General features: G+C 41.6%; 1 protein-coding gene across 7 annotated transcripts in view; it reads right to left on the minus strand.

Moving 5' to 3' along the window:
• Positions 1 to 26,027, minus strand: part of rbms3 (RNA binding motif, single stranded interacting protein) — a 285,669-nt gene that overhangs the window by 93,061 nt on the left and 166,581 nt on the right. For 5 of the 7 annotated variants that reach the window (XM_078266934.1, XM_078266937.1, XM_078266935.1 and 2 more), the window contains one exon: positions 21,791 to 21,883. In XM_078266934.1, the coding sequence (XP_078123060.1) occupies positions 21,791 to 21,883 (93 nt within the window). The remainder of the gene's footprint in view (positions 1 to 21,790; positions 21,884 to 26,027) is intronic. The other 2 variants (XM_078266936.1, XM_078266939.1) reach the window with 1 other exon arrangement.

Genomic DNA, 26,027 nt, shown 5'->3' on the forward strand with positions numbered 1-26,027 from the left:
TTCCTGTATTTGGTCCGAAAGTCTGAACCATCCAAAAAATGATTTCACACTAGAAACGAACCGGACCATGGTTCAGTTTGATCCAGACCGGGCCAAATTTTGGCTGTTTGGTCCGGACTGTGGTCCGTGGATCTGTAATTTTTGTTCAAATCAAACTAAAAAGTCTGAATGTCCGGACCAAACAAGGTAGGTGTGAAAGCCCCCCAAGACTGCCGACCTGCATCACATAGGATGTGCGGAAATAGTTTTACAACACAAAATTATCACTTTTCAGCTCTGTTAACCTCAATGTTCACCAATAACACTTTGCTAGCCACCAAATTGCTGTTGTATGAAAAACACAGATTTATTTTTTTGAGTAACTTTTGAAAATGGAACATCTATATCACTTCTGGCAAATACAAACATTCCTAACCCCTGATATACAGTACATACCATCTCAGACAGACAGACAGACAGACAGACATATATAGCATGTAAATAATGTCTGCCTGCTTGTATAGATCATTTTGGCTGCCAGTGGCAGAGCAGTGACCTTCTGGTTTTCCTTTGTTTACTTCTCTCTGGGTTCAGTTTAAGTAGTACAGCCAGATTTCCCTGTGAGATGTCACAGACAGGCTGGCTTTAAATCTTAACATCTGAGCCTGCCATGGACACGTGTGCTTGTGTGTTAGTGTCCATCTGTACGTATTTAGATCACAGAATCCAGTTAATGACCAAATTCAGCTTTATGGACATCCTCCTTGCTGGTTCTGCTCTGCATGGCTCAGTATCCTTTGAATGAGTATTCACCCATATTTCTTAAATCATTTTAAAAATAATTGCCAGGGAAAATATACACAATTCTGCTTTTGCACAAACACGCACCCATAAGTCATCACTGCTTTCCGTTGTTGGATTGAGTTAGTGGGATTAAAATACATCACATTGGTAATTAAAATAGCAGATGTTTCTACAGACAGCCACGTTAGCTGGATAAGCCGGGCTGCAGTGTGGATCCCAGGGACTGCAGGACAAGGTCAGCCGACCGACCTGCCATGCGATGCCTCTGCCTGACACCAGATGATACAGACACCAAGCTGTTAGGGTGCGGCAGGCAGTAGGGAGGCAAAGCAAGATGGAGGAAGGGAGAGATTGAATGAAAGGGGGAGCCAGCAAAATGCCAGGACAGAGGGTAGTTGAACAGTTCATAAATGGAAGGAAGAAAATTATGAAGTTAAGGAGGGGCGGAAGGGGAGGGAGTGTATTAAAGTGTGTACTAAAATATAGAAATAAATAATCAAAAACAAGAAAATACACCCTCAGTTGGAGGCCAAGGTCACAATACAGCATCACTGCTGACGAGGGGGGCAGGTGCCGGTATATGGTGTTAAAGATGCTGTAGGTATGATTGGGAAGATCCAGGACTTAGCCAAAAACATTTGAACATCAACAACTTCTTAGTCCCTCCCCCCTTTCTGCTAAAGCCCAAAACGGTCTCCTAAGCCCCTCCCCCACAAGGGAGAATGAATGTGTGTGCATGAGCAGTGATTGACACGCAGTTAGACACCCCCCCCCCGGCCCTGATTGGTGCATCTGAACAGGGAGCGGTGGATTTTTGCAAATCGTAGCACAGGCTGTAGGTGTGCCAGAGGATCCAGATTCTTGCTTTATATAGTTCTACTCGAACATAGGGTCAGTTTTAGCAAATATGACAGAAAGTTAGTTTTATAAGTCTTACCTACTGCACCTTTAAGTTGGCCCAATGACAAGGTCACTGGTAGTACAAAACTTGACAAGATAATAGAGCATGGAATGAATGCATCACAATGATGAACCTATTGTAGCAATGTTTATAACCCTCAAAGAGAGCACAACACCGAATTGGATTCTCAAGAAATGTTAGGGCTCATTCACATTCTAGATGAGAATGAGAAAACTGGCAATACAATTCTCCACTATCAAAATACAATGTGCTTCTATTAAGTGGTACACTGTGTGTGCTGATGTGCGTCTTTTGAGGAGAATTACAGGTACACAGAGATCTGTTATCTTGTGTATTTGATTTGTAGTTTACCTTTCTACAGATACAAGATTATTTAACAGACCAGAATGACCAGTATCTCCCTGCCACATTGTCCATATTTGCGTTAGTCATTAATCATGACTGGTTGGCTGAGAAAAACATTGTTCCTTTCACTTAGGACTTTTCTGAGATGTTGAACCTTTTCCAACTTGTGAAGAGCACTCTAAAGAAAGCATTGTGGAAAAGCAGAGAGTGTCATTGGCACTTTTTGTCAATCAGACAGAATAAGGCAGACAACAGAAAAAGAATTTGAGCCAGAGGGCCTGGTAACATGGGATTGGCCATGGAGGCGTAATAATTGGTAGGGCATGAAGGAAAGTCGAGACCCTGCCAGCCTGCTCATGATGAGGTCATGGGACTGGGGAGCGAGTGGGCAGCCAGTTAGTCATGATCTTGGCTCATCCATCAAAGTTGTTAGGAGAATAAATCTTAACTGACAGCCGTCATAGCCGAGCTCAAGCAGTGTGGGGCTGCCCAGTACAGTCCAGGCAATAAGGTGTACAAGGTTAAGTGGGTTTAAAGCTTTCTGAGCTGAGAGAGAGAGTCTGGCCAGGGATGGTAATGTTTTACATGGAGAAGTAATTCCAGCTAACAGCAACCATTTAGATTCACTTTATTTACTGAGAAAATAAAGAGAAATTAAGATAAGATGAAGAGGTTTCAGCTCCCTCTTTTTATAGCTCCTTGCCATCTGTCTCCTTCTATATCAGTGTCAGTGTATACATGGTTATTTTTGTTGTCCTCCCAATCTTCCTTTCTCTCATTGCTTTTTGTTCTATGGACACGCCTTAGGACTGCTCGTCTTACAGTATATCACCAAACTAATGTGGCTGCCATGTCTTCAAAATCAAGAAGACAAAAAACTTCAAGACATATTCACTATAAAAGTTCGCTCTATGAGGCCTCTTGTGCGAGTTCATAAGCTTCTGAGCATTCAAGTGGAGAACATATTATTTATACATGGTGCTTAGGAGGGGTCTCCCAATGCCGTTAAAGTCTAAACAAAGAAGATGAGGTGTCGGCATCCCAAAGGACATACGGCGCAGGGCCCTTTTACCCAGCATGTCATCTATGCGCAAAGTGTTGTCTGAAAAGGTTGAAAGCTCTATCAGCACAGACTGGGCCCAGGGAATTGAACTCTCAACCCCTCTGGTAATTTTGTGAAGTATGCAGCACGGTGACTGCAGTGTGTTGCTGTCCAAAAATGTCACCCTGCCCTTTCCTCTTGTCAGAAAGAGCCTGTCAGAGTCCTGGGGGCACTAACTAATTACTGTTCCCTGTGCTGGATAGGGGACGTGGAGGGGGTGTCTATGCCCCTGTGTGGGTGTGTGATGTATCTTAAATGTTTTGTGTAAATGAGTGTGTGTGTGTGTGTGTGTGTGTGTGTACTTCTAAATGACAAAGCTACAAGGTCAGGCTCAACTTGTGTATCAGCTCCTTAGTGAGATGACAAGCAGATGTGCAACAAACAAGTCAAGCAACAAGCCCTCACTGTCTATGACAGGTAGAGAAAGTTAAACAAGTGGAGATAAACAAGGTTTATTTACAGGATGAGAAAGACTGGAACCCATACCTACAAAACATAGAAAATCATACACTTGAACCTCACTGAAGTGAATTAGTATCCCCCATTCTGTCAATTTATGAAAATAATTGGGTTTAAAGGGCTTCTTTAATTAAGTAGCTTGATGGTTGAAAGATTCCTGACACTAAGTGAAATGTTCAGACTCAAGATAAGATGTTTTTTATGATGGCACCATTCCACTGAATTGAAAAAAGTCTAGATGTTTTGTGCATCAGATATACAGTTTGCTCCAATAACCACGGGGCTTTCTTGTAGATGGCTTGTGCTCCATGCCCTGATTGACATTGTCATTAATGGAGTTTGTGTCTAAAATCTCTGCAATTGAGGTGGTAAGTGAAATATAACCATGATTAAATGATAAATTGGGCAGAAGTATGAGATCAACACGGTTGACAAATGACAGCATTTCAACTTGATACTGTAAACTGAATTGACATAATTCTTTTTTTTATCAGTTAATGAAATTGTTAAAAAAAAAAGTGGCTGGTTTGGCTCAGTGGGTAGAAAAGGCGCACATATACTGAGAGGTTTATGCCTTGATGCAGAGGTCCAGGGTTCAAATCTGATCTGTGACGATTTCCTGCATGTCTTCCCCCTCTCTCTCCCCTTTCTCACCTAGCTGTCCTGTCAAAAATTAAAGGTGGAAAAGCCCCAAAAAATTATCTAAAAAAACAAAAACAGTAAAAAAGTATGAATGGTAGACAAAATAACAATTCTCACAGATTAGGTGCTGGTTAGTCTCGCATTGCCAGACCTTCCTCCACAGCGCCGCGAAGGAGGGTCTGGCGAGTCCACACAGCATTCCGGGATGGGAGAAAAATGTGCTGTGGTTTATTGGCATTTCTTTAAACCAATCACAATCATCATGGGGGGCGCTAATCTCCGCATGGAGCCGCTGCAAAATAGCCTCGGGAGGGAACTTGTTTTGGTGGAACGTGTACGTTCAAAAGTTGTTTTAGTCGTGCAACAGAAAACTCAGATTGGACAGATAGTCTAGCTAGCTGTCTGGATTTAACCTGCAGTGATCTGAGGAGCAGTTAACCATAGTCCGCATAAATCCACCGGAGTTTATTAATTCCAACACAAAGAAAGCGGAAGGTAGCAGACATCGTCGAGAAGACATGCATCTGGCGGAATTTCCTGTGGCACCAGAGCAATCCCGGAAGTGGAACGTAAAGGATATATACTGACTCACAACTACACCACTTTTGGGGGGAATGATATGGAATGACTTAGACATGCTTGTATTAATCCATCCCTATATTAAAGGCAAAAAGGAAGAAAAAAAACAACACACACCTTCGGCTACTAATACACAGCCACCACGGGCTACACCTGTTTCAGTATTCAAACTGTGCTTCAGACCTCTCTGGCAGAAGTATCGAGTCATCAGCAAGTTATCAGCCTATGTGGACAGAGAGCTTCATTAGCACAAACACTGCACGCCAGCTAACACAGCATAATTTTACACCCCCGCCCAAGCCCTGTGTGTGTGCTCCTGTGAGTGTGTCATGGTGTCATCTTTAAGTGTGTCTCTAAATGTGTGTGGGTATGTATGCAGGGATGAGGTGGCTGGATCTGTTCTCGCCCACCTTCACATATGTGGAAAAAAAGTTAACTTATTGTTTTAGCGTGGAAATAAAACTTATATTAATTCAAACTGTACAACACACTATGTGATACCAAAAACTGCAAGTTATTTAGGATAGGGACTTTTATTGGATACTTTGGATCCATTTATTTTGGATATTTATTTATGCATCTCATAATTTATGCAGAGTGACGTATTTGAATATGACTAATTTTGTGTTGAAGTGTGTGCAAGGCGACTGTATGTGGTACTGGAGTTGGCAGGCCATGAGACCAAGATGATTTAAGAGTGCTTGTGTTGGTGTGTGTGTTACAGGAGGACAGGCATGCTCGTCAGCAGAACAGGGCTGTGGCTCAATGTTTGTCCCTGCAATGTGTTTAATGGGCCCTCCACACATAGCACTTCCCTGATGAGAATAATGCTAATTACTGTACAGCACCTTGCCACACTCTCCTGCTGCTCCTCAGACATGCACACACACACACACACACACACACACACACACACACACACACACACACACACACACACACACACCTGCAGTGCACACAGATGTACATGTGCATACACACACACATTAACATACAAAGTGATGCGCACAAACAGCAAGAAAGCCTGCAAGGATCCATGTGAGTAAGCAGGCAGAACGCAAATGCAACCACAAGCAAATAAGCATACACACCTAGGCATGCATGTGTATTCATAAACACACAGGGTCACACACATGTATTGTACACACACAGAACACACACTCCAAAAAAAAAAATATAGGACGAAATACTCACCGCATTTCTGCCCTCAGCCCAATCCTTCAATGCTTTCCCATCTCACTTCACTGTGAGCTTTTTCCCCCTTCTTTCCTCACAAATATAACCTCCACTTTTTCTTCCATCTTTCCCACCCTGTCGCTAACATTTGAACTCCTAGCTCTTTCCCACTGTCTGACCCCTGACAAGGTTTTCAGGATTATCCGAGTTCACAGGTTATGCCCACACATTGATCCAGAGGAAGCGGATCAACATCTTCAGTCATGTTAGCTTGGTTTCCCCACAATGACTTGGCCTTGAAGACGAACCAAGCAACCATTAAAAGCTTCTTATTCAAATGGATGCATTGAGGCAGACTATGTGGGTTTGTGTGTGTGTGTGTGTGTGTGCGCGCATGCATGCATATAATATGCCCATCTAAGTGTTTGGAAGTGTGTGGGTCAGAGAGAGAGAGAGAGAGACACGCACGCACGCACACACACACACACACACACACACACACACACACACACACACACACACTAATAAGATGCAGAAAGCGGTACAGGCCTTAAGAGAGGGTATGGGTGAGTGTGTGCTGTCCACGACTGCAATCAATTACAAAGCGTTGGGGCTGCATGTTCTAATCAGAGGCATAAATGTCAGCTCCTTTCCACCGCACATGCCTCCATTCACATCCATTAATGCAGCGGGGGAAAGAAAGACCGTGAGAGCAAGTAAATGAGAGAGAAAGAAGCTGCCTTGTGTTTCATATGGAGGAGGCGAGAGCTGGCAGGATGGTGAAAAGCAGTTCAGTAAAAATGGCAGTTAAGGACCAGAACCAGTGGTAGACCGTCAGCCAGGTAAAATGGAGGTACACTATATGGCCAGAAGTATGTTAATTCCCTCAAACACAAAGCAAGGTCCATAAAGAAATGGTTATCCCTGTTTAATGTAGAATAACTTGACTGGTTTGCACAAAGCAGTGTATCTGCTTAGACACCACAAGATGTAGGTGAGAAGATATGTTTTTGTAATTTGGGTGAACCAACCCTTTAAATTCCGGTAAGGTACTAGTGAGTATGGGTGGGTAGAAGACCTTTTGTGCATCATCACTGTAAACAACATCTACAAGGCAGGAGGGAAAAGGACAGAGGAATGATTTGATTGGAAAAGGAAAGGCAACAAAAAATACAGAAACAAATACAAAAGGAAGATAATGCCTGAGGGCAGAGGCCCATTACTATGGCCTCTCTACTTTGGTAGAGAGTAGGAGAAGAGGGATGGAGTACCCAGTGCAAAACTCAGACAGGCAGACGATGGAGCAGCAGCTGTGATAGCAATTAAACCCTTATGTATTGAACATACCTTTGTAGAGAGCAAAGACAGGAGAGAGAAGAGGAAGAGAGGGAAATAGAGAATAGGAGCAGGGTGAAAAGTAGCCAGCGGAGTATCTGAATCATACCTCTTCCTCTCTTCCTTCCTCTCTCCCTCCTCCCCTGCCTCCCTAAACAGCAAAACAGTGAAATATATTCCCCATGCTGCTGTATAGCATCTCAAAAGGTTCCAAAAGTGATTAAAAGTCTGACAGAGGACACTAGTATACATCCATACAGCATGTAAACAGCTAACTCTCCCTTGTGGTGGCACTGGCTCCCTCGTTTCCTGTCTCTTCCCATGCCTATAGCTGAAGAAAAGGCAGCAGGTTCACATGACTCGCAGTGCAGTTCCTCTCCATCCTTTTGAAGACTAATCGACCCTTCACTTGAGCCTAATTGATGTTGCATCGGTGAGCACTGGCTCTTGGATTATTCAGTCAAACACGTTTAACTGGTTCCCAGGGTGGCTACAGGCTGGAAAAACATCTTGACTGTAATATATTGCCAATATGCAGTTGACGAGATGCATAAACATCATAAAAACATAAGGTTTTAGCCACTTGATATACAGTAGACCCTTGTGTGTAACACACAGATAATGCCGCCTGGGGCCAAGAACAATTATTGAAAACTCACATTGAAATGTTGGCCATACAAAGGTAGTGATGTAAAAAATAAAATTAATAGCATGCTTGATTATTATTATTACTATTATCTTTATTGTTGGTTAATTGGCACTTGCAGTTTCTAGCATAATTCATTAAGATGTTGTTAATCCTGACCAAAACCAATATTTTTTTATCAAACAATATAGACGTTGCTATTCAAGGCTATACGAAAGCATTGCAGACATTAGCTCCTTTTTGATTGACACCCTGATTCAGATGTGCAGCCTTGTTTGCAGCGGGCTTGATGGAAGGGCCATATGTTTTATGAGATGAGGTTATTCATAGGTTGTTGTGTTAACCAGGAACACTGTTGAACCTGTCACTTCCTCTTGAGCTGACAAGCTTTTATTAGGGAAGGGGAGGACGCTCTTGTTTATTCATCCTTGGTCTACGGCACGCAGCGTGTGTCAAACTAGATCCACCATGCATAAGCTTGTTACATTTGTTCAACTGGTGCTGTATTGGTACAATGGCTTTAGTCAGTCAGTTGTGATGGAATCAGATTTGTTCCTGAGAATAAGTGTGTGGGAGAACAGGGACACATGCCACAATATTGTGAGAAGGCAGATTGCCAGAACTCAAAAACAAAAAAAAGGGTGATTGCTCACTTATGGATAGTTGCTGTGGTATCACAACAATAAGCCTTTTTTATGGACGCCTGACTGTCACCCACAAATAAGCATATGGCTGAAACAAGAAAACATGTCAGCACTCCCAGAGCAGCCGTGCAGACACACATGCAGAAACAGACACACTTCAAAACCCCATTCTGTTTGGCTGTTGTTTTTGTCAGTTTACGACCTAAACCCCCCATTGTTGAATTAACCGCAGAGAGAGGGGTGGGTGGCTGGAGCCACAGTGCCAGGGCTACGTTGGCTCAGAAAAAAGCCCTAATACAAACTAACTCTTGGCAGAGGATGGAGAGGCAGTATTTTTCCAAAAACTGATTACCTTCCCTTCCCCCAGTGTTCCCTCTCTCTCTCACTTTCTCCCTCTCTGTGACAAGCTGTTCCCTTGGCAGCTGTTTCGACAATGCAGATCCCCAAGCACAGAGGGAGGTTGGAGTGTATATGAGTGTGTATATGTATGGGTGGGGAGAGGGGGGGGTCACTAACTCAGGAACCCTCCACATGCAAATCAGCACAGAAACATGCACGTTTTTTTTTCTTCCTCTGAGGCACCGGGATGCTGAAACTGAGCACGATTAGCACTCAACACTTAGTGTCAGATGCCGGAAACCCCGTGCTTTCTGAGGGCCTGGCCTTTTGTTGGAGCCCCTTCCGTACAATGGCTGGCCCCATAGTCATGTTTTTCCAGGTGTAAACTCTCCTGGAGAGCTGCTTTCACCCCACCAGTTACATCAGGTTTTGTTGGCCTCATAGATATCACAGCGTAAGGTTATCGGAAAATTATCCAGACTATCCTGCACAGTCCAGGGCTACCTACATGCATATGTGGTATTAAATTAATGTGCAATCTTATTTTCTATACATACCATGTGTGTTCTAACACTCTATTAGAGGCAGGAATAATAATGTGACTTTAACTAGGCTATCCTGGCAGGACTCATTAGAGGATAGATGATACTTCTCTACCTAAAACATGAGTCACATGTGGCCAGGGAGCCCATGGGCAGGAAACAAACACATCATAATCCTCCTCGGTAATTGGGCAAATGAGAGATGCTGCCATTGGACATTGGCTATGAAACAGATGGCAACAGAGATGCGAGAAACTCCCACTACCCCTAGCCCAGCTTTCTCTACTTTACAGTGCAGCTCCAAAAGGTAGCGGCAGCATCATTTCAACAGCCCCTACAGCTCTGTCTGTCTCTTTCTGTCTTACACACATAAACACACACACTTCCATCAAAAGTGAATCTCTCGTCTCCCATCAAGGCACCTTTTCCTCCAAGACCCCCCACTGAGCATGCCTGCTAAGAGCCCTCCTTTGAGCCCCTAATGCATGCACAATCAGATTAGGGCCGTCGATGTAAGCCTTGAATTACTCACGTTATGACTTGATTGGCCAATAATTTGATTGGAGTCACATCTCTACTTCCCCTGGTTCTTCAGCTCCCATCCTTCCTGTCCCCTTCTCTTCCCTTCTTCTCCTCCTCACCGTCTCCCTTTCACTTGAGGCAACAACAAAAACTCTGGCTGTCAGCTTTTGAGGCAGCGTGTGACCGTTTCCATGGGGATCACAAAACTGACTTATCAAGGGAAAATAAGTCCTCTTACAATAATAATATGTAATTCTCTTCTGCACTGAATAGCCTTTGTGTTACTACACAATGAATACTCAATAGCTGGTATAAACATGATAACTAGATAGATACTGATGACACCCCAAACAAGGCTACCGGGTATTGCCAGAGTTATGATATAAAGTCATACTTACTAATAGCTTTTGTATGTATTATGGAATTTTACTGGCCTCCATGGAAAAACAAGACAATATCTATGTAATAATTATGACAAGAGACAATCTTTAGCTCATGGATGCAATATTTATGCGTGATTGCATGGTATATAGTCAGAGCACACTTGGGATTAAAACCATAACAGATGGTAGCAGCTAACTTACATTTTCATGCAGAGTTCACAGTCACTCTGCAAATGTGAACATATGAATTCATGTTACAACTAACAGTGGGTGGTATACAGGTGGAAACAGTGGTAGCAACATGTCGAAATTAGGTGTAAATCTCCACATACAGCTTCTACTGGATGAGCATGAAAGGATGAACATGAAATCAATTTGATTTAACATCACACAATGCAGAAATATGGAGTTTTTTTTAGTTAATCAGTATAAATGTATAGGGCATGTGGAAAGAGCTGCCTCACGAAGAGCAGATACTTGAAGATTAAGAGAAGATTCATAAATAAATGAACAGAAATGGTAAAATCAACGCTGAAACCTTGTCAAACCCTATCTTCAGATGAAATTAATTTTCCAGAAAAATAACTGTGAATTTCTTTTCCCAACAATATTACATTGCTAATCTAATCTAATTATTTCCTGGAAAAAGCATTTACAAAAGGTGAAGTTCTAGGAAAGCAGGTTTCTTGCTATATGAAATAAAACAAAAACTATACTTCCTGTTGAGTTTCCGAACACAGTTGGTTCAAATCAAGGTGCAGTCAGTCCAGATAGGGAGTGATGTGATGTAGTAAACAAAAGCATACAAATATGTTAACTTTATCTTTTAGAGAGGCCTCAGAGAGCCTCCCACCAGCTAGCTTGTCAAGGCTGCCTCTTCCTTTTTCTGACAGGTATGAGGTGTACATACCCTGTTAATAAGGGACTACTGACTCTGCGGTTGCTATGATGTGGACCATATCACTGCAAGAAAACATATGGCATACAAATCTCTGGTTTGTTCTCATGAGGACGAGCAGAGACTGAGGAGGCCAAAGGGTCTTCTGTTTAGATAATTAGTAAAGGAACTGTATAAAACACCAGAGGAAGATGTAAACTTCACTGTCAAAACGATATAGCACAAGACGCTTAAAGGGAAGGAAAAGAGGCATTAGCAGATCGACTGGAGTACATATTTATGGGGTCCTATTTCAGTACATGGAGGCAAAAGAGCTGATTCTGTTTGACTGCTAACTTCAAAATGAATCTGTGAAGAGTGTGTACTGCTCCGCAAATTAGCCTGGGAGACATTTTGTATCTATGTCACATACCGAGCAGAGAGAAGGATGCGGATGGATGCTCCCTCTACTGAGAGGATGGTTTGATGGTAATCACATCCCTGGTTTTTCCTCCCTTTTCTATCTTGTCTACCATTCTCCGTTTTAACTTTCTCGGCTGTCATATTCCACAGAAAGAAGGCAGCCATCTGCTATAAATCATACCATGCTCTGAATCAAATGTAACAACACAGACTTGCAGCCGTGTAAACACACGCATACGCAAATGATGGCAGCAGACGAATTGCAGTCGCTAGCAGAAACTAAGACATCCCTTAGAGCTAAACATATTTGACTCATATGAAAAATGTACACATCCAAGAGAAAGCTATGAAGCATACACTTAGGATAAAAAGCATGCACCGTAAAAGTACTGTAAAACAAATAAAGACAAATCTAATATTTTGACATCGAGCATTTACAAAAATATGAAGATAAAATCAAAAAGAGATCACAACAATAATCCGTGACAGTCACAAAAACCTTAAAGGAATCGCAGAGACATCCCTGGGAGCATTTTAAGATGCTGCCAGAGAAAAAGGTCACCACCTTGATAGTGGCATACGATAACACAGGGACAACAGCGCTGAGATAACCCAAAAGATAATGCAAAGATAGAACCAGAGATGGCAGCAAGATAACCCTCACACAACACAGCAGCAACACTAAGATGGCATGACGAATGCAGAGATAACACCAAAAACAATGAAGTGATATCACGAGCAAAGCACATCGAACTGGCACTCGGGCCAAACCTACAGTAAGTGAAGGAGACAGAATAACAGCTTTCTGAGGGTGGAGTGGAGGAATGTGAAACAGCGACAGATATAACAAAGACAAATGGAGATAACAGGGCCATCAGAAAAAGAGAGAGATGACACAGCGCATGCAGACAAAATATTGACACTGTGCAGAAAGAAAAAAGGGCAGCAGAGAATTTTATGACTTCTAGATACGAGTTGGTATAAATAAATGTGCAGAAAAAGAACAATTTGCATGACAGACTCTTTCAAAGGCGACATTCTCAAATAAATAATTATTAAAGCACACAAGCTGTACAATGCAACAGTGACAACTTAAGTAAGAAAACCTTTAACATTTGTAAAAAAGGGCTGGAGACATTGCAAAGTTGTAGAAACACAATTTAAACCATGGAGTTGGGTTTTGGAATGCGTTGATGTTTTGTTTTGATGTAAAAACTAGGGCTGTCAAACGAATTTCTATAGTTAATCGCGACATGCATATTTTATCACATGATTAAAATTCTATTATTTTATTGTTGTTGTTTATTTCAGAACTGTTTTTAAGTACATATTAACAATGGAAAGCAATTATTACCAGTGTATCTTGATTGGGAATTAAATGAATGCAAAGAAAGTTACTTTATGAACTTTACTTTAAGATTTGTATTTGTTATTATTTATTTACTGTAAACAAAAGAAAAATATGTGAATCTGTCATTATTGCACAATTCCTCCAAGTACCTAACTAAAAAACAAAAAATCACTATCCTTACCAGAGTCATTTATTATATATATATATACCTCCCTCTTTGCAACTCCATTGAAGTGCAGCTATGTCTGGCAAAGCTCTCCAAGTGTGAGCACTGATACAGGTTCGGATCTGACTTGCCGCAGCACCCAGAACTGCCATTAAATATGATCTATGTAGAGTGACTCTCAGTGCGATGGGACTGTGGACTCACACAAGCTTACAACTGGATGAAAGCAGTAGCTTAAAGTTGGCATACAGACTTAAGCTGCTGCAGTAGAAGGGTTGTAATAATTAAATAGAATACTCTGGTGTATTAAAGATGAATTGAGGCCCTATGCTTTAATGAAGTCACTTTAAGTGTGTGTCCTATAGTGACAACTACTTCACACGATCACAAAGTGCTGTGACTGCTAATAAGTAGTTTGTTCCTAAAAACATGTTGTTTTCACAGTAACATACAGACAACACTTGATTTACAAGCCTATAACAATGTATTAAGGACAGGAACTGTATATCTCAGTTTCATCATATCTTGCTTAAAATTAAACAGCCAATAATTCGTGAAACATCTTCTGTTCTTGTCCCACTGAATTCTATTATATTCGTTGTAAGGATTTGACAATTTTTTACATTTTTGTTCACTGTAGGGTTGTCTCTGTCACTCTTTTCTTTTAGCATTTTTTATGTTTTGAACTCTCATATCCTTAGTATCAGAGATCATGCACAGAACACACAAGTCTTTGATATCCTAGATTTAATAAGAAAAGATAACATGTCTTTTGTATTTAGAAATGTCTTAACAGTTTGCTACCTTTGGCCACTTTTAGATCATAACAATACAGCCACTATACCAAGTAATTCTGCACTCTGCTACTAAAACTCTACCTGTCAAATCAGTACCTCAAATCTGCCAATATACTGCAGACACTGCCAATCTTGCAGTTTTACATCAGTAAAATGAAGAGATGAATGAAAAATTAAAAAGCATAGTGGCCCTAGTGTTGCATGACTATCTAAATACTGGATCACAAAGATGATACAAACCATCAAAATAATGATTGTCATTTCTGTGTGAAAGCTTTCAAAGAAAGAGGAGCCAAATATTCATTACAGCTGCATTCATGCATGCATTCACTCAAACTCGTTCAATGCAATGTGACACCGTATCTTTGCATATAATCTAATGATTTACTGCTTTTTAGATACGCTCTGTGTGTCAGCAGGTGTGTCATTGTCTTGCCTCTTTCATTTGGCTTGTATCTTTCTAAGTATTACTAGAAGGTGGAAAAAAACTGTTTATATATTTCTGAGGCCAGGCAGAAAGAAACTAGGAAAATAGGATTCATGAGTACTCATGGTAAAATTACAGTTCTTCAGAGGATAGAGGGTAAGTAGCCTTGAAGTAGTATTTCTGACACATAAAATGCAATAAAAGAGAAGATGCTCAGTGTTCTCTCTTTATGTACATTAACAGCTCGCTGTCACAGCCGAATGCTGAGAAGCCCAATACTGTTGTTGAATTTCAACATTTTTTAACTTGCACCGTGACAGGACTGTAGAGCAGAGGTAAGTTAGCATAGATGGAGGGACAGATGGTGGGATATAGGGAGGACTGGCATTGAGGAATCTAATCCCAGAGTTAATTGGTATGACTGATGAAGACAAATTGAATAGGGTCAGCTGAATGAGGAAAGAGAGGAAGGGTGAAAGAGAGGGCTCACTGTGTACGGTGCACACAGAGTTTAACACTAAAAGGATATTAGCACGAGCACACAAACACATTAGATAGCTAGAGTGAAATACTTGGAGATTGTGGTGAGGATTGCTGTTCAGGTAAACCGCAGGAAGCCTGTGGCAGCGGGAAGTGAACGCATACTGGTTAAAGAATGCCCTAAACATTCTTGGTGAAAGCTTTTCCTTACCACTGAAGCTGCACCATTGATTTTCCAATACTCACATCTATTCACAGGTGGTCTTCTCAAGGCCAGCTGAGTAACTAAATGCAAAGTGTTTCACCTGGTCTATGTGCGTCAATGTGGAGTGTGGAAGCCCGGTCCTTTGAACACCGTCTCTGCGGGGCCTGCTAATTGAGCCAGATCAATTCACAGAGACGGCGAGCAGGTTGGCACAGTTGCCACATCAAAGAGATTCTAATAACTGCACACTGTGGCCATTACTAAGCCTGAAAAAGCCATATTTATGTTTGCTTCAAAGCAAGCATGGCAGCATTGAACATACTGAGAATGCAGGCCTTCACTGTTCTTTTTCAAGCCTACAATTTAGACACAAGGCCATTTTGGAACAATTTGGGAACTGGCTATTCACACATGCATAATTACAACCACTCTAAATTGTACTTTAATTAGATGCCTTTTTTGCTGCTTCAGTGGAAACCAATGAAAACACATGCAAAAAGAGCCTAATGACAGACCGTAATTGTTAAGAAGAAATTACAAGGATACCCAAATGATTCCTCTACAGTATATGTGTGCTAAGTTTCACACAGCAGCAGTCATACCACTCTGCATCTACAGGAGGATAAGTTATGCTGATGCTGTTTATTGCCAGTTATCCCTTTGCCTCTTTCTCACTGCCTTGTCTCTGCCTAAAAAGTTTGTAACTTTGTTCATTAGTGCTGGCCTGTCTCCTGCTGTACAGGCTGTCTGAGGTGACATTATGGCTGGCAGGCCTCTCACTCGCACCTTCCAGCCCTCTCTCTTTCCGCAGTGTCTCACTCTCAACTCCATTTTTCTCACACTTCTTTTTTTTTTGCTTCATCTTTTTAGTTTCACTCCAGCTCGCGCTGATTTCTACTCTCTCTCATGCTCACAGCTCGGCACGTCTCCGCACTGCTCAGTGAAATAATTTACCGCATGCAGCGCTTCCGCGGATGATTGAAGCGTAATTAGACGGCAGAGACAGTGGAAGCCAACGGAGGTGCTTGGGAGCCGGTGCTCGTCAGATGGTCCGTCTCACTCTCACTGGCTTTGCCCTTCAAAACTATCCCTTCTGCAGGAGGAGCAGAGAGGGGACGGTGTGCTCAGCCCCGTCGCAACTACCTGCACTGAAAAAAAGTGACACGTTGGAAAGTGATTGTATCTTTTTTATGAGTGGGATTATCTCACTGCACTGTAGATATTTCCAAAAAGTCAGTAAACTCAAATTTAAAACTTATCTGCTGAATTATTGAAAGATGAGAAGCAGAAAGAAAAGAGGCATGCAGCTATGTGTAGTGAAAGCATGATTAGCAGCTTTGTGCTACGCAGTCTCTCAAAATTATACTGTCACCATGGCAGAGCATATAAAGCTACAAGTGCTTGTTAAAGAATAAAACTATGAGCGAAGGAGTGAAGTATATACACAAAATGCTTATGTGCTGACTAGCATCATTCGGATACTTACACGCTGTATTCTAATGTGGAGAATGGTCGTCAAAAAATATGGAAGGAAATGAGCTGCTGTGAGTGGCGATAATCATAAGGATGCCCTTGTCAATGGCAGCTTCAGGGGGAAAGTGCTGATCACCACACTGTGTTCTGACACCATATGCTTCGCGAACAGCACTGCGGCGGATGCCAGAGGGGAAATGGCATCGCATTCAAGGTGGTGAACATCAAACGGAGAGGTGAGTGATGCTGCTGAGTGAGCACTTGTACCCCCAAAGTCTGTCCAATTATCCCGCTGTATTCACAATACAAATTATTTCCCGCTAGATTCTCCCCCAGATTGAAGCAATGCTTGGGTTCGCTAGGCTCAGCAACCAACTGCAACAGCACTGTCAGCCATCCCTTTGATTATCACCCAGAGGTCACCCTGTGTTGAGCCGAACCGTGGGCTCCTGGGTGTCAACGAAGCTAAGACGTCAGAGGAGTCACCTTTAAAGGATAATAAGAAGACTGCTGACGGACTGCAGACCATCCAGAGGGGGATCCGTGCTTTTCACATGAATATAAATGTAATATTGACAGGAAATCTTCCCCAGGAGAGAGGAAGAAAAAGACAGCAGAAGAGACGGGGCAAGTGAAAGGGAGTGAGAATAAATGAGAGAGGGAGAGTGCAAGAGGACTGAACACTCCGGTTCGTTTCACACCGTTTCGCATCCGCTGGTGACTACTGGTTGATGGGCCGGTACGAGCACTGTGTTATCATAAACATTTGGGATTCACTTCATGGAGGCACTTTAATGATCCTTTTAGCATAATTTTCACACTGTAATGTGAAGTGAAGGGCAAGCAGCGCCTTTCTGTCTGCCTGTAGCTTCTGGGAACCTTATAAATATTGGCTATTGAGGATGATGGAGGCACACTGCACCCGCTGCTTAAACCAGGGCATTGGTGAAATCTTTTCAAAATCAATATCATTACTTTGTTTGACTCCTTACTGATAATAAGCACGGTTCATTGAATACCATTTCAAAGTAATGGTAGTGTGAAATTTGTTAATTTTAAAATGTTCTTCTCTTTTACTGAAAGAATATTAAAATACAGTGAAAGAAGAGAAAAGAAAGAATAAATGAAAGACATATTTCACATGTCAGCATTCAACAATAGAAACAAGTAAGGACTGTTACCTTTAGGTGATAAAACATATTAAAATAACACAATCCACATGCATCTTCATGAGCATCATGGAGTTTCTGGTCAGATCCAATGAAAGCAAATGTCAGCTCCAAGTTCATATTGGCCCTAATGTCTATAACATCACAGCAGGGTGTACATTATGAGAATCCATAGGATGTTAGACTTGTTTTGCTAATTCTAAGTGATCCACACTGAGAAGAAAAAGAAGAGAATGAAAATAAAAAGTAGAAAAGGACAGCTTTGTTTTCATCCGGGCTGTTATCAGCAAAAGCCGACTGCAGCGAGAATAGGGAGGGATGATTTCCATAAAGACTGGCTGTTGTCTGAAAGCAAGCAGCTGTCAGGCGGAATTACCTCTCCGACACAGACACCACAATCGAGGGCGCCCTTCCCATAATTCAGCCTGATTGGCTCAAGGGGAAAATGGCAGCCTGTGGAGAGTGAGGCGAGCGGCTGGTTGACAGGTTTGCATTTGCGAAGCTAGACGCTTTACCTGTTATTATTCTGTCTGATCAACGTGTCAGTTTTCACAGTTCGGAAAGCTACCTGAACAAAGTGACATAGAGAATACAGTCCACGGTGTGAGGAGGCAAATTTGTGCCTATATATATACACACACACACACACACACACACACACACACACACACAAGATGTGGAACAAATAATTGGTGCAACAATAGTTTGTAATAAGTTATCTGTCATTGATTATTGAGATAAACTGCTATGATTGACCAATTTAAATTTGTTGTGAAATGCAATGGTTTTTGATGTTTACGTCAACCTTTTTATGAAACAATACCACTAACTGTTTTGCTATGCGACATCCAACTGTTTGCCACTGTAAGGCTATAAGAATAGTTTGACATTTTGGTAAATACGCTTATTTACCTTTTTGTAAAGTTAGATGAGAAGATCAATACCACTCTCAGGCTCTAAGTATCGGGCTAGATCTGAGAGGTGATTAGCTTAGCTTAGCATAAAGACTAGAAATAGGTAGAACCAGCTAGCCTGGCTCTCTCCAAATTTCAAAGTACAGCATCTAATAAACACATTTCCTCCGTTTGTTTAATGTGCAAGCATCCAGTCTTTATGCTAAGTTAGGCTAATCACCTCCTGGCTCTAGCTGCATATTTAGAATATAGAGAGTGGCATCAATCTTATCACCCAACTCTTTGTAAGAAAGTAAATAAGCATCTACAATTTAAAACATTATTTTATATATATATATATATATATATATATATATATATATGTAGTAAATACCTCTAAAAACAAAATATTCAATAACTTATTTTTGTTAAAATACAATTCCACAAAATGATGCAAACACACACACACACACACACACACACACACACACACACACACACACACACACACACAGACCTATGCTAAGTGCTCTTATCTGTGACTTGTGTAGAGGTGAGTGACAGGAAGGGAGGCGCAGGGGGGGAAGTGTCCTTTAGGTATCTTAATTATGGCTCCTCTCCTCCCTCTCGCTGTCACCATCCCCGGGGGAGGGCAAGACAAAAGGAAGGCAATGTTTCATCTCTGCTGCCTTGGTATTTCAAATTCCAAGGGGAGTAAGAGGAGAGAGACAGCAAGGTGTTACATTGGAGGAAGAAGAGAAAATCAAGTGGCGCTTCCCTTTTCCCTGTTTCTCTTCTTGCCTTCTTTGCAGCTGTGTTAAGTAAGGCGCCTTAATACAAGCATTTTAATGGCGTCAAGGCAGGGGAAAATGCGTAACTTGATTACTGTGACGGTTTAATTTAATGTGCTCAAAGCCTCTGGCTCTGACGTGCTATTCATTTATTACTTTGTTGAGGAGATATACTGTATATGGGACAAAAGGAGCAGAGGGATTGAGAGAATGAGGCTGAAAGTCTTCTGTGGTGTTAGCAATCATCTTTCTGATTTACACCTTCCTCAATGCGCATCTGGGTTTTTCATCCGGCCCCGCCAGGGAAATGCTGTGCCGCCATGACAGAGAGGAGGATGTCAAAGACACCTTGGCAGGTAGGCAGATACAGAGACGGCCTGCTGTTAATTATTGATGTGAATAAATTGCAGTCATTGAATGTTTGGCAGGGAAACACACGGCAGATATGAATACAAATGTGTTTATGAATGCGTTAGGCGTAAAAAGATGGCAAGAGAAAATGACATTAAGTAAAAGGTTAGAGAGAGGGAAGAGGGGGCACGGTGGAAGAGTAGGAGCCGATAGAGTGATGGGAGTGATACCTGGTAAAGAGACATTAGAGAGATGTAGAAGGAGTCTATAAAAGCAAACTACTCCTTAATGTCTCTCACAGGTGTGATAAAAGCACAGAGCTGCGGCACAGAATGCTGGCCTTTCCATTTGTGTGAACAGAACAAGGGAACATTCAAAAAACAAACTATTATACACAAATGCTAATGGGAAAATGATTTTGTGAATGTGCCCACACGCACATCTATTCACACAAACATTCTTAAAAAGGTCAGCTCTTTTGTTTGGGGACACAAGACCTCTCTCATGAAAATATTGACTGAGAAAAGGGGAGCAATGCAAAGTGTGGTCTTAAAATGAGATGGGCAAAGAGCACGGCTTCTTATCTGTATTCTGAGAGCCTGCCCTCTTATAAATATTGGAAGAAGGACACTGGTGGGGGGAGGAAACGGCCAAATGGTGCATTTGAGAAATGGCACACCTGAGCACCGCATGGAATATCATCTCCTCCTGTCAGATCTCATCCCATTTGATCAAAATAATTGCCACCGTCATCAGTATCATGATTTCTGTCATCTTCACTGGCGCCATCGCCATTCTTCATCTCATCAGGGCTTTTTTGGCTTCAAGGGGGACATTTCTGGATCAGATCAAATGCTGACCATCTCGTCTGAGAAAATCACCCTCATAGTCATCATCATACTGATTGCTTTAATACTACTGACATTTTGTTCACCTATGGGCTGGTACAAAAATAGCATGGTTTAGCCATGCAGACTTGTCTATCTTAGATGTCTGTAGAAAGGGCCCTGCTGTGCTTTAGTCTTTAGTCTCTCTGCAGCCAGCAAGGAAATGAAAAATATAGAAAAGAAAAATGAGAAAAGGACACCTGCTTGCCTGGACTGAGGATCAACATACATTTAACAATATCACTGATGTTCTTGTTCTGGCACCACAGTTCTTTTGGGGTATAAGCTAACTAGCCAGTTTACAATCTGCTAAAACTGACAGCCAAATTGGCAACAATCAACATTCACTCGCAATCTTATTAATATACAATATTCTAAGGTTAAATGTGTTTTTACTCTAAGCCATGCCTCTCCATGTGTGTCTATGTCTTTCAACCTGGCTCCATTGTGCAACTCACTGGGGCCCTCTTTGTACAACTAAACAGGCTGTCTCATCTGCTTCCACTTTAGCAGGCTAATAATACCGCACAACATAGGACAAGCGGCTGGTCAAACTTCAGTTACAGCAGGGCCAGCTAACATGCTGGCAATCAAGTTGGTTTGCCGTGGAATAATGGCACGCACACACACAGTCTCACACATAACTAAGTCCATGTAGCCACTTGAAACAAAGGACCACATGTACAAGCAAAGTCTTGATACTAGATTGTGTGACTACAGGTTTGCCCCGTCACAGAGTGTCAGTAAAATAAAACAGACCACACGCACCACAGTCGCCTCCCAACTTGTCATATAGCCATACAAATGCAGTTACAAGCTCATATTCAAGAGTCTTCTTATATTACAGTGAACAAGTTTGTCATTAAACAGCAAAGCTGTTTGCAAAGCAAAGAAAATGACTTTCTGTAAAACTGCGTTCATGGACAAAACCAGTTTTGGGGAGCTTTCGGATCCATCAATGTTAATTAAGTTTTTTTAAGTGTACAATATTAAATCCATGGAGGGAGCTGAACACATAACAACGTGTTAATGATAATGCATGAGGAAGTGGCGATGCTAACTTGTTTTTAAACACCCCTTACCTTGGCCATTTGGGCCTGCACCCCGGTGGCTTTGAGAGACGACACGGCCTTCTGTGCTGCAGCTGGGCTGTCAAAATCCACAAAGCCATAGCCTGGAGAGAGAAAAGAAGAGAGAGAAAAAGAGAAAGAGGAAAAAAGACAGGCATTAGTAAAGAAAAAATTAAGGCAGATGACTAACAAGGAGAATGACAGGCACTTGGTAATTGTAGCAGTAATAGGTTGGTAACATGACTACAGAGGCTGCCAGTTCTCATATCTGGTGAGCACTACATTGTTTGATAATTAGCGACACTGACATTCATAGGGGGATGCTATGCATCTTAATAAGTAGCATGGATGAGCGATTTAGTAATAACAAACCCCAGCACCCTGCCCACCTCCACCTCCACACATACATTATGCAAAAACAAACACACACACAGATACATACACTTTTGCACAAACAAAAACACAAAATAACTGAGTAGCGTGCAAATCAAGAACACAGACACAGGAATGTTGTAATTCTGTTGAAGAAACATTCCTACTTGTAGTCTAATGACAATTCATATAAATATGAAAAGTCCATAATTGAAAGTCCGTGATTAAAGAAATAATACAAACATGTACACACACTCACATGCACAGAGAGCTGCCCAATTAATTCTTTTGATTTTTTAGAGACTGTGAAGTTGGCTGGCCCACATCGCGTTCCTCAACACCCGGCATATTAACACAACCCCATTTCACAGCCTTCATAATCCTCTCCACGGTAACAAATCTCTCAAAGGTTGACAGCATAGCAGAGTTGCTGCCATTTCTCTGTCTTTCTTCAACTCCATCTCTTTAACATACACATAAACACTCACTTATATTTTTCAAACATAAGTCTTTGTTCCTCTCTGTCTCTAAAACACTCTCTCAATGTCTCTCCCTCATATTAACAGCCACCAGCACCCATCTGGAAATTCATCACTGGAATGAAATCTGCGTCTGTGATTTATGAGTTATTGTGATCCTGATGTTCTCTGGGATGTATCGGAGACAGAGGTCACGTCAGTGTTAATTAAAATTTTGGTGCCGGATTAAAAGCAGTCAATGGTGCCCTTTGGTCCACTGTTTCAGAGGGAAAGTATAATTAGAAAAGGATAATGGATGTGAGGTGGGAAGAGACTCGCTGCTGTGGTTACCCCATCGTGTTACAAATGATTATAAACTAACGCGTATGAGCACACAAACATGTAACACCATGTGTTTTTCTCTGCAAACATCTCACTTTCTTAGACGTTTGAGGTGTGTGTCTGTGTGGTGGTGGTGAGGTGGTGGGGGCTGGGGTCATTTTCCTGTCGGATGGCTGTGAAGGAGTGTGGAGTAATGTGAAAATCATAACCTGTGGCGGAAGAGAAATCGAGTGCGAGGACTGATTAATGGCCAGCTGTTAGAATGGGGCTGGGAGGGCCGGGTCTTTAATTGTGGAAATATGAAGAACCAGAGCAAAAGGATTCAAATACAGGCGACAGTCAGACAAACTGTACCCTTTCTTTAAAAATGTATTATTTCTTAAAATAGACTGCAAGTAGACAGTACAGCCAACCATTTTGTTACATTAGTAAACCTATAATTTAATCAGTATTTAAAGAAAGCAAAACTTGACTCGCATAAGAGCAGCTTGTTAAAATGTATTTTAATATGCAGGGTCAACCAAATAAAAAATAAAAAAAACGTACTGTCCGTCTTGTCTAGGCATGCAGACAGTTTTCTGCCTCCTCCCAAATATAATGGAGGTGAACTGAATTTTGGCTGTGAAACTGAAAGCAATGCAATGCTTTTCAGAGAGTCCCTGTTACTGTGGATAATCCACAGACCATGCTGTGAACAGTTTTCATGGGACTTCAGTACAGATGGGTCACAAACTACCTAACTAACTACTAACATAAAGTGTCTTTGTAAGATTGTAGGCCACCACAAACTACTATAACAGCTTCAATGTGCCCTGGCACAGACTGTACAGTCGCTGGAACTCTACCGGATGGATGAACACTTGTTCTTCCAAAATACATTTCCTCTTTCGGTGTTTTTGATGATGGTGATGTGGAGTGCTGTCCATATGGAAAGTATTTTTGACACTTGTTTCCCTGGCGCTCTTTGTGGAGTGTAATCTCCAACTCCCCTGCTGTCTGTAACATTTGAGCAAGGTCACCTGTTTCGCTATGAGCCTTGTTTCATAGGCATATGCAGAATAAAATAAATTGATAGGTAAAAACAATGCTGTTTTATTTCCATTAACTCACTGAGCCTTCTGGAAATCAATTGTTTTGTCCAGTAAGTTTCTGTCAGTCAGCAGAGGAAAGTTTTGTCTGGCCGCTATCCTCTCAGCTGCTGAGGACTGTTAGGTCCGAATGGAGGTCAGCATTGCTGACATCTCACTTTCCCAGTAACACATTGCTCCAAATTCTACCATAGGTTTTTAGTTGAGATCTGGTAACTGCGAAGGCGATAGCATGTAATTAACACCATTGGTATTCGCATTTCAGAGACACCTCGTATGGAATCCATTTTATATTCATGGTTTTCTCTTTTAATTTGTCACATGTCAGTGTTTCTCTGCTCACAGTAAGATGGAATATCCAGAGTAACAGGCCTAGTGTTTTTGGACAATCATGTTGCTGTTGAATATTTTAAATGCTGTGAGCACCACAAACTAAATTCCTTTCACTTCATTCGCACTGCAATGGAGGCAGAAAATTCAGATATGGATCCCTCTAAACGTACTGTAATTTGGGTGAACTAACCCTTTAGACACAGTAAAAACAGATATTGCTCTTTAGATCGAAGAACATATTAAAAGCAATTTAAGAGAACCACACAGATTGTTACTGAGGCCCTCTGGGTGATGGCTGTTCCTCTTTAATAATCAGAATATTCCAATGCTGGATACCTGGGACCCCCAATTACAAATTTAATATTCACTCCACTACCACCTAGAGTGCACTTATCAAACATTCAGCAGGATGAGGATTTTAGAGAATGCTGACCTATATTCAGACAGCGCTGAATAGAGAAAGAGGTGAGGGGAAGGCGGAGAGAAAGTGAGTGAGAAAAAAGGATGTGTAGGGTACAAAACAAAGGCAGAGTGAGGAGGGGGGTTATTGGGGGTCAGCTGAATTGACACTCAGCTAGCTGCCTCCAGTAATAGATCAGGTTTGCTCTTCCTCTGTTTAGTTATTATAGCAGATCTATGCATACAGTAATGATTCTATAACGTGGAATGTTTGATCTATAGCCACAGGGGAAAATTGTTACTTGTTTTGCTGGAAAAGAAAATAATTGAGAGACATAAAGACAGCTTCAGTCTCTAGTTGTGCTATTATCATGCTGACATATGTGAGCTGCTCTGCTTTAATACGTATGCCAATCAGTTTCAGTATTAGAGCAAGGTATAGATTTATACATTACTTTTTAGAAATATTTAGATTATTAAGACATATTTAGATTTGGGATTGGGTTAGATTTTTTCGCGCTTTTTGTTTGTTATGTACCGCAACTTAAGACCTTTAATATTCAATATTTGGGAGAACCCACTGTGCTGTTAAGTTTGCATTACATTTCGAAACTGGACACTTATAAGCCTAGCTTGCTAACCTTATGACTGTCACAGCAGAACGATAAATAAAACTTGAATTCATCCTTTTCGTTAATTACAATTTGGACCAAATAAATCTACAGGTTATAAGAAATACCAAGTGTGTATAGTACTGTATATAATGTTACATTTTAGTCTGTGCCAGCTGATAGTGTGTGAGGTTAGCCTGATGGACGTGTTGGTTGATCTGATTCAACCCAGGCATTGCGGGTGTGTGGGAGATGAGATTCAGTTGGAGATTTCTTCCGGCAGGAGGCAATCACGGAAGCGACACGCTGACAGTTGCAAATCACACGCATTCTACACAGAGAAACAGAAAAAAATGCTATTCTTGTTTCCCACAACACTACTTTGGTAAATACACTTTTTAAAACCTGAATTACAACAACAAGGAAGAACAGGCCTGGCCCAGCAAGGATGCTGACGAAGGAGAGGACGCGGAGCAGTGAAAGTGTAACCGCCGCCACCCGACAGCAGGAGAGACCGGCGCCAGCAGGCCTGGCTCCAGAAGGCGAATTGAAACAGCGGCTGGGTGAGTCAGTTTAACACAACACAACCACTCTTAGGCAGGAAAATATACCTCATCTAGGTCAGTTTAGGTCTAACTCTCACGT

The sequence above is a fragment of the Sander vitreus genome, chromosome 14 (genome assembly GCF_031162955.1).
Source record: "Sander vitreus isolate 19-12246 chromosome 14, sanVit1, whole genome shotgun sequence".
NCBI classification, from domain to species: domain Eukaryota; kingdom Metazoa; phylum Chordata; class Actinopteri; order Perciformes; family Percidae; genus Sander; species Sander vitreus.